Genomic DNA, 10,232 nt, shown 5'->3' on the forward strand with positions numbered 1-10,232 from the left:
AGAGTCTAGGTTTTTTAAGTAGCGTTACCTCTTGGGTAAAAAAATTCAACTGTTTACTTTGATGATTCAAAACAAAAGATTTACTTGGAAAATTAGTACTTCGGCCATTGTAATGTGCGCTAGCTTGTAATTTTAATACAGTGTTCACCTTTTTCTAGGCTTCCAATAAGGTATAGGTAATCATGACAAGTCTGTTAAAGAAAAATCTCTACTTGATTCACCTATTAATCTGATAGCATAATTAACTAGAAAGGAAATCCAAAACCAATATCCTTAAACATTTTATATACTTCTTGGACATTCCCCAGGGAACAACTAGCACACAGGGCTGGGCCCACAGTGATCTAGGGCATAACTGATTATCTAAAAAAGCAGATGGTTTCAGAAGTAAATGAAATCACATAGTTAAAATACACTTAGACATCAGCCAGATGTCAAAGGGGGAATCAATTTGAACGGTTTCCAACATGATTACGTGACAAATTAATTTCCTTTTTTCCAAAATGTAGCAAATGAACGAGTGATTCCTTCACTTCTCTTAACAAACATGGCGATTTATGGACTTAATATTCTGTTCTAGTTTTGCAAGGAGTGTTTTAAGAAGTTGTTTCTTCCAAATCACATGTCAAAATATTGTTCTTCTAAGTATATCCAGCTAAGTTTAGGATAATGCTCCTCGTTTTAAATTAGATGCTAGTCAGTGAAACTAAATTTTAACTCTCAACATCTTCAGAAAGTTTCGAGGTACTATGACCAGCTACTACGGGAACTGAGAACACAAGATCCACCCTCCCCAACCCCCGCCCCACCTCCAGCCCTTTTTAAAAATAAGCTCTTAACTGCTGAAGAAAATAATTTTGTGGAGCTCAAATGTACATTCCCCTTTCACGTGAAACAATGTTTGGTTGGTTAAAACCAAGTGTGAGTTGCATGTGATAGAAATCCGGCTTCAACAGCAACAACAAAAAGAAAAAAAAAACAAGAACCCCCCAAAAACCAAAAGGAAACTCGAGGATTCCAAATAGTAAATGATTGTGTTCTATGGTAACAACAACAAAAAAAATCTTTTTGGATTTCCATCCAAAGCCACCCAGGGAGCTTATAAGTGTATTTTCAAGCTCTGGACCTTACATCCCACTTCTTTATAGAAGTTGAGAATATTCACATTACTCTAGGCCGTGTGATATAAATGTATTCTATTTGACGGTAGTAATGTAAACCTGTATCTTCGTATGTATCTTTTACGGGTGGAAGTTATGGGCAAATACCCGTCTGGGATTTACACACCCTCTCCCCTGCCTGCGCCGGCCCTGCGCCCTGCTCTCTGTCCGGCGCACCCGTGTGTTCTTCCTGTGAATTCCTTCCATCAACCAGCAGTGTTTTCTCACCCTGACACGCCCAAGGAGACAATCGTGAAGTCTGGACGATCGCAAAAATTAGGGTTCAGAGTCCTCGTGATTACCAAACTTTGAGAATTAAAAGTTGGGGAACTTCTGGGCTCTCCCAGCAACAAAAAGGATGCAGATAACCAATCGTGAACAACCGAATGCCTGCTAATTTGATTGCCTAGAATCCCAGTCATTAGCCAAGCAATCTTCCAAATTAAGACATCCGGTCTCCTTCAATCTTCCACTTACACCAGAACACAGAAGAATAGATGGGACCCATCAACTTAGGATAAAATTACCCATGAAAATGGCTCGGGGTGTATGGATGAGCAGCTAGTCATACAGTGTTATTAGGAAAAACCCATGCTGCCTCTTAAAGTTCTATAGATTCATGGGATTTCTAGGGAATTACCTTAACATTCTTGATCTAGGTAGTAGAAAATGGGTCACGTTCTAAAAATGTGCATTAGTATCTTAAAGGACTGAAAGCCAAAATGTTTGCACATTTCCATTTGCGTGAGCTGAGGCATCCTAATCATCTCACAAGCTCCGGACAGAACTGATATTAAAAATAAAGATGCCACGTGCAATACGTATTTAGGACCTACGGAGTACATGATCACCGTGAAAATAATGCACACAAGGGTCTCAGTTCATATAATTTATTGCAGTTAGCACACAGTTTAAAAATTCACCAACACACCAATAGTACAAAACTAAACAGCATTATAAGTTATTCCCCCCTCAGGAAAATAAAACATACTATGATTGTCAAAGCTAGATGTCAGTCTAAGTTTTAGAACAAAGGAAGAATGTGAAACTAATAAAAGGAAAAAGCAATCACTCACAATGACCACAAAAAGAAAATCCAAAAGAAAGTCCGTTTTCTCAGACATTGATTGTCTCCTCTAAATTAATAAAAATTATTTTAACATAAACTGTATTTAAAAAAACTAGAAACTCTTCAAGTAACTAAAGATAATGCTCCAAGGCCATTTTCACAGCTTTTTTTTGTTTGTTTGTTTGTTTGCTTTAAATGCCATTACAGCCAAATTAACACACATTTGACCAAATATTTCCAAAACAGTCCAGCAACACACAATGGAGTTTTCCATTCAGTATCTTAAGCACAAAAATAGGCTATGTTTACAGTAGTTAAGGCGATCAAATTTTAAACAAAAGCAATTAAAAAAAAAAAAGGGAAAAACAGCAAACGTTTTCCATGCTACTCCCATAGACCTTATTTGTAAGTGCAAGACAGGAAAACAAACACTGTGCAAAATGCTTTTGCCCTGCGTGCTGGTCATTAAAACCACACGTTGGGCTGCAGCCTCTGCTGCCCCGATACACATAGTCCACTAACCCCCTTCCCCACCTTCCCCACGTCAATCAAGGCAGTCCAGTCCTTTCAGCCCGGGGCTTTTTCAGTCCATAGAATCTTTTCATGAGTTGGGGATTGGGGAGGGGGGGGAAGGTAAGGGAGAAGGGAAGAAAAAGAGAAGGGGAGCCCAAAAAAAAAAAAAAAAAAAAAGGAAGAGAGAGAATGACCTATTGTCCATTTGTGCAGTAGTTATTCTAAAAATGCTCAACTGGGTAAATGTGTACACCTAAACTTTTTGAGCCGGCATGGGTTTTGTGCAATTAGAAGTTTGTTATAAATGCACACTGCACATGCAAATCTTTAAGCCGTTTGTAAACATTTATATTTTCCTTGTTATGTAGCGAAGTTATCAATTTGCAGCTTAAGTTTTTATTCAGCTTAACAGTTTCAACTTAAAGACAGTGGGAAAGTCAATTTAAATTATATAAAATAAAAATAAAAACAGTGCATTTACGTTCTTCATAACACCAGTTTTTCCCCAAACGGTGCTATTTTTTTTTCTAAGGAAATTAAATAATTTTAAACTCACTCGTTAAAGTTATACAATGCAAACAAAGACAAAAAATATATTGAAACTCATGCATTTCTGTAGCGTTAATATTTACTTTTCAAGACTCAACTAAGAGCATCAACACAACCTGTCAAGTTCTTTGACACCCCCCCCAGCCCGTGTAATCAGTTACAGTATACAAGAACAGTAATTCACATTTTTCAACACACAGTTCAACACTGCTGAAGCTGCAATATCCTTTTTCATCCCAAGCAAACCTTCACAAAGACAGCGTCCCAGTGATCCCAGTGTACTTTCAGAATTTCTCTCATTGGGAACCGTCAGAAAAACCAGAAGTTGCCACAGAAAGTTTTAAGTCAACTGCTTGTTTAAAAATAGATAATCCAGCATTTCAGAAATTTTCCATTTGGGTCTAAAAGCATTCAGGTTTCCAACAGCCAGAAAAGATTCATGCAATTTGTGACATGTAAAGAGGCTAATAAAACTGGAGGGAATTTCTACTCTGAAAGAGGCAAAGAAACAAGAAACAAAACAAAACAAAAAACCAAAACAGAACAGAAACACAAAATCAAAACAGAGTGGAAAAAGAGAGAGAGGGAGAGAGGGAGAGAGCGCTCAGAAGACAATGCAGTGTTGACAAAATTAAGCCCTGTGAAAGCATCTAGTGATAGGACGAGTTGTTTCAAAGGTTCTTATTGGCTTGCTTCCCCTACCCTCTCGAAAGAGAAAGCCCTCTCTAGTCTCCGACTTGCTCGAAAGTCTCTTTTACCAGAATGCTAAATTAGTGAGAGTCTCATGCTACTCTAAAGTGCAAAACTGAGTTAACACCCCGACGTTTTAGTTCCAGGAAACAAGGCTGCTTTTAGACCGTACCACAACTAGATAGAGATCTATGTATATATATGTATATATATATATTATTTATATATATATATATATAAAATCATTTCCAGAGTTCTTGAGAGCTATCTTCTAAGGTCCAGTCTCTGACAGTGGGCAAGCTCAGGGCTTCGCTTTTGACCGACAAGGAGTTCACCAACTCACAGTGGAACTTGCGGATGTGTCTGTACAGGTCCCCGGACTGCGTGAACCTGCGCTCGCACCACTTGCAGGCGTGCGGCTTCTCGCGCGTGTGCACCACGGCGTGGCGGCTCAGGTTGTGCGAGTACTGGAAGCTCTTGCCGCACTGCGTGCACGTGTAGGGCTTCTCGCCCGAGTGGGTCCGCTCGTGGCGCTTGAGCGTGTACATGCACGAGAACGTCTTGCCGCACAGCGAGCAGGTGGGCACGTTGACGTCGGCGGCCGGCTTGCTGCGCAGCCCGTCCTGCTCGCGGAAGTGCGTGCTCAGGTGGATCTGCAGGATGTGCGGGCTGGGGAAGACCTTGTTGCACAGCGGGCACATGAAGATCTGGCCGGCCGGGCTCAGGATGTTGGACACGTAGGGCAGCAGGCCGCCGTCCATGCCGCCCTCCACCGGGCCGCGCTCGGCGTCCGGGCTCATCATCTCGTCGTCGCTGGCTTTGTCGTCGCGCTCGAGCTCCCTCAACACCGAGTCCTCCCTCAGCGGGGCCAGGTGCGCCGGCTCGTAGGGTCCCCGGGCCGCGGCGCCCGCGCCCTCTTTCACAGCGCTACGTTCCATGTCATAGTCACTAGCGCCAACCTCGCTCTCCTCACAGGAAGCCTCTTTCTCCACCTTCACCTGCACCAGGTTGCTTCTCAGCACGTCCTGTGAAGAGAAATAAGAGCTGTTCAGATTTTCAACTCCCGAAAGGCTGGACTTGACTGACAGGTCCAGCACACAGTCAACATCTGCCGAGTCCCTCACGGAGCTGACAGACCTCTGCGACGAAGACTCTGTCGAGCTGCAGGGGCTGCCCACTGTCTTCCCGGCTGCCGCGGCGTGCGGCTCGGCGTCCGCGCCGGCCGGGGGCAGCCCCGCCGAGTCGGAGGGCAGGCGCATCCACACGTTCCCGGGCTCGGCCGCCAGGTCGCGTTTGCCGGGCAGGAGGTTCAGCTTTTCGTCTTCGCCCTCGTCCTCGTCACTGGGCAGGTCGCCGGCCATGTGGCTGCTGCCATCCGAGAGGCTCTCGACTTTGTCCGAGCAACTGGAGGCGTCCTCCTCCTTCTTGGTGCTGTCCGCCTCCGTGGTGGCTTTCTCTTTCAGCTTCTTTTTGCACACTTTAACAATGTCATACATGTGGAGATAGCTGGCAGCTGCGAGCACGTCTTCAATGGGCAAGTCTTTGAACTGGAGTTTCCCTTCATACATGAATTCAAGCAGGAGAGCGAAAGCTGGGGCTGTGACAATGTCGCTGTTCAGATGAACAATGTCTCTTTTGTCCAGCTGGTCCTTGTAAAAGAGGTGGAAATACATGCTGCATGAAGCCAGTACAGCTCGGTGCGCGCGGAACTGGGCATCTCCCACCAGAACAGTGCAGTCACAAAGGAAGCCCTGGTGCCTCTGCTCGCTCAGACACTGCAGCAAATGTCTACTGTGGTCTGGAAACTCCATACTGTCTTCATAACCTGGGGAGAGAGAGATTCCTCGTGAGAGCCCGCTCAGGAACAACTTTCCAGCGCCCTAGTCCTCTAGTCCCCGCACCAAAAAAAAAAAAAAAGAAAGAAAGAAAAGAAAAAGATAGTGACAGTGATTCGGCTCAGGCCGCCGAGGTACACGTCCCTGAATTTTAATCAGGCTTATGACCCAGGGACTACCAGATCACTCGCACAAAACCTAAATGCGAGAAGCAAAAAAAAAAAAAAAAAAAAAAAAAGTGCACTCTCCAAACTTCCTCGCCCCAGCCAAACAGTCCCTGATGCATTTCCACCTTCCTGGAACTTTGAGTCAAGTTTTAAAAGCCTTCATTTCAGTGCAGCCTCTTACTGAGAATGAGAATTTAGATCTCTTTCAGCAGAAGTGAACCTACTCATCAAATTATGTCCTACAAAACCTACAAAACAGCTTTAATTTCAAAGGGAACAGCTCATAGAACGAACAAAGAAAGTCCCAAACACATTCTGGAAGATTCAGAAAACTTGTTCAACCGTCCTTTTTATTTTATTACTTTTGACACATGACTGCACTTAGAAAGCACAATTTTAACACACACACTGGCTGAATCGAGGGGGAAAAAAATGAAATCGCATAATTAGCCCAGAAATTAGCAAACAACTCACTTTTAAAGTCAGAGTGTTACAACAACAAAAGCCCTGTGTACAAAAACAGATGTTAATGCCTTAGGATTTGCAGGTATGGCACACATGTACGAGATCAGAAAGAACTACACCAACAGATGGAAAAGATCATCTTTACTATGAACAAATCCAAATATTTTTTAAATGAATTGAGAAAAAAAATAGTAATATTTCTTTGTAAAATCTGTACATCCAGAATATCGGCAACCAGAAGGGCTTCACTTAACTCTGAAAATCCTCACCTGAACTTTGATCCGTTGCAAAGCAAATGAATTCCATACTAAAATTATGGCCAACTTTTAAACGAAGGCATATCGTATTCAGAAGCTTTACAGGTTCACCATCCGCCCCCCCCAAAGCCTTGCTAGAAAAGAGAAACTATTTTTTTTTTCTGACTCTGCCTTACCTCATGCAACAGAAAATACTTTGTTTCAATAAAACTTGATATATTTTGTTTTCCCACTAGCTTCTATTCTTTCAAATATGCATCGCTGCCCTTGTTTTCTGGTGAAGGAGGGTGAGATGGAGGGAGAGGAAAGGCGAAGATGTACAAAGGGTCAAAATTCAACTGCAAAATTCAAGTCCTTAAAAAAATCAAGAAAACCCGACTTCCCCTTTCCTGTGACCAGAAGCAAGGTTCCACACCAAGCAGCTCAGAGAGCGCATTTGGGGAACGGACACATAGCAATTTAATATTACAGAAATTACCTCCCTGCTTTTTCTCCACTTTGCCCAAGATGGACTAAAACTTTCATCCTAGCCCCCAAATACCTTCCGCACGATGCCACCGCTAGAATAAACCAAGATTTACAATACAATCACTTTAAGTGCCCCACAGCTAACATCAATCCTAATCCTTGAGAGGGCTAAAAATAAAGATTGGAGGGCAGCTCACAAGGTAGCCGTGATCAAATTAGGAGGCTGAGAGGACAGAGAGGGACGAAGAAGGAAGCTTATAAACATCTGATCCAGCTGACTGTGGCCATATGGCAGCTGCTGCCCAGATAAAGAGATTAAGAATAGAGGAGTGCGATTACAGCTGTCTGGCCAATTCAGGCAGCTCAAATCTACAAGTTCTAAATTAGTCGCTAACACAAAAACTCCAGCAAATAATTATTGTTATGCTGAAATAAAAGCTCTCTTAAATATATATTTGAAAGAGAAATGAGGAAACCAGTCAAACTATTCTCCTGGGGACAAAAGTGTTTTTTTTTTCCCCTTTTTAAAAAACCTTCGGTTTCAAAAGCACTACAGCTGTATGTTTCAGTAGTGCTGCTGAATGTTTTGAAGAATAAAGTTTCACCGTGGAATTAATTACACAACAATCTAGCTTCTTAACTAGAATAATCTTCTCATATAAGTTTGAATGCTGGATTCCAGACAGTTTACTATTTCTCTCCCCCCTCCACCCCAAAACCAAAAGGAATCTAAATAGCAGTGAACCACAAGAAGCATTTTAATCCAAAGTGATCTCAAAAAGCAACATTTCAAAGCCTTTCTTAACATTTCAAAACTTGAAATATTTCTGTGTATTAAAGTTATTTACTTGCTCGAGCAAAAGGGAATAAAAATTAAAACTCAACAAGCCCAAGACTTTCAACTCCAATAAGATGTTCATTTAATACTCGGTTTCATATCTTATTCCTAAACTGGGTTAGAAAAGTAATGTGATTTTTTTTAATTAAATAAACAAAACACCAAAACAGAAATATGCTCAGTCTAATCTCTTGCTACTCCTACCTTTAGGACACATAAACCTGATTAAGTCCTTTCCTCTGAGTCTCGCTGGCTCCAGGTCTGTTACATCGGTGGAAAAAAAGCAGACTAAGAGAGACAGATGCAAAGTGGAGATGATGTTAGAGAGGAATAAGATACCTTCCCCACCACAGATCCGCACACACTAGCTCCCTGTCTGTGTGTTAGAATAAAAGGCTGAGGGATGGCAGGCTGTCAGCTGCTCTGACATCATGTTCAGATGGAAATGCTACCTCCAGCTGTGCTCCTTTTAATGCCATATGCTACTCCTCTATACGCCTGCCACCAGCTTTTTCTTAGGAGAACTTTTCTCTTCTGTTAGTATAAACAAAATACTTCAAAGTCTCCCTTTTTTTCCCAAACTTTCTAACAGAAAGAAATGGAAAAACTCAGCATATGGAGTTCTACTGTATTTATGGAATAGCAACACTTCTGTCTTAAGTTGGTGGACTGGCTTACATACTGACAGCACACTCAAGCCACGGTGCTATTCAGGAAATCCAGATTCACTTTTATTCAACTCCAACGTTTAGTTTCAAAGGCAGCTCAGGGATATTTTTAAACCAACCCAATTGACATCTCCAGTCCCATTTCAACATTATTACGGTACTTTCATTTTTTTTCTGTGCCGAGATAATGGCATACGTGTCTCAGAATGTTGGAAGACGATACAGAACTATTACTCCAGCCCGATTCACCTTATGATTTTGCTCTTATTTTAACTGTGTATCTCCTACTACCTTCTCAATAAAATTTCTCACATTGCCAGTTAATGCAAATTTCAACTCTCAGTATCAACAAGGTGAAACTGTACTTTCTGAAATCCTGGAAAGTACTTCAGTTCAACAAGACAAAGTAATAAACTGATACAAGCTGGTACAGCCACTTAAAATGAACGCGGCACCTGCGTATGCATATCGGATCTGACTCTCTGCTCAGAAGCAGAACTTTGTCTTCCCCTTGATCTGTGTCCCATAACAATCTCTTTTTTGGGTCACTCTGTAATGTTTCATGATCACAGGAAAACCTTTAAGCTTTCAGTAAGAAGGGGGGGCAGGTCTAGTAAGTTTGGGAACTTTTTAGCTCGACTTTGTGGGTCTTTTCTAATGGCTGATGAAATCGTCACGTAACCCGGGCTGGGCTGACCAGTGCCCTGCAAGGTGCTGCGACATCTGTGAATGTCAAATACATCTTCACAGACTCTCGGGAGGCTGAGGCGTAGAAAAGGCCTGAGGCGCGAGTGTCGCAGCCCTGGTGATCACCACTCCGTCCTCCTCAGGAAACCGCGGCAGAGTTAAAGAGTAACAAAAACCAACGTCTCTGTCCTGTCCTCGCTTTGCCAAAGTCACAAACCTAACTTTCTCTAACTTCGCGGTGAATGACATAATGACGAACGCCTATTCCAGGAGGCACTCTTCGGAGCTGCATTCCTTCTCAGCCACACAACCTATTCTCCACAAATGCCCTCGCCCCATTCCAATATATCAGACATTAATCACCCCATTTACCCAGTGGGGTGGGGGCTGAGTGACAGTTTAATGAGTCCCAAGCACCGCAATGGGCCAGCGACTCCCACCCCACAAATCAACCCCTTCACAGTCTTGCTACCGCGGGGTGCAGAGACGGTCTGCGAGGTTGGGGTTTTGTTTTTCCAAGGGGTGGGGGCGAGGGTGCGGAGTAGGGACGAGGGTGGGGGAGAAGTAATGCAAATCTCCACGCAGTTCACCGTGCATAAAACACACGGGGAAAGAGGAAGGTTAAACCACAGGGAAGGAGGTGGAGGGCGGAGAGCTGGTGCAGCAGGAAAACACCTTCAACAGCAGACGAGAAAACAGACCCGGGTCACGGCAACAACAAAAGAAAAGTCGTAAGAAGCAGCCCGCGGGAGGAGGGTGGCTGCTACCGCTTCCCCGACGCCGCGGCAAAAAAAAAAAAAAAAAAAAAAAAAAAAAAAAAAAAAAAAAAAAAAAAAAAAAAAAAAAAAAAAAAAAAAAAAAAAAAA

At 42.8% G+C, this 10,232-nt stretch overlaps 1 protein-coding gene across 2 annotated transcripts; it reads right to left on the reverse strand.

Annotated features, from left to right (window-relative positions):
• Positions 1 to 2,034: 2,034 nt before the first annotated feature.
• ZBTB18 (zinc finger and BTB domain containing 18) lies at positions 2,035 to 10,147 on the reverse strand. 2 transcript variants are annotated; one of them, XM_002918171.4, is made up of 2 exons: positions 8,216 to 10,147; positions 2,035 to 5,806 (listed from the first exon to the last, which is right to left on the reverse strand). In XM_002918171.4, the coding sequence occupies exons 1-2, from the start codon at positions 8,226 to 8,228 to the stop codon at positions 4,224 to 4,226; spliced, it is 1,596 nt and encodes a 531-aa protein (XP_002918217.1). In that variant the 5' UTR covers positions 8,229 to 10,147; the 3' UTR covers positions 2,035 to 4,223. The 2 variants fall into 2 exon arrangements, with proteins under 2 accessions (XP_002918217.1, XP_034522523.1); XM_034666632.1 differs by having other exon boundaries at positions 6,718 to 10,147.
• Between the last annotated feature and the right edge of the window lie 85 nt (positions 10,148 to 10,232).

Source organism: Ailuropoda melanoleuca, chromosome 8 (assembly GCF_002007445.2).
Source record: "Ailuropoda melanoleuca isolate Jingjing chromosome 8, ASM200744v2, whole genome shotgun sequence".
NCBI lineage: Eukaryota > Metazoa > Chordata > Mammalia > Carnivora > Ursidae > Ailuropoda > Ailuropoda melanoleuca.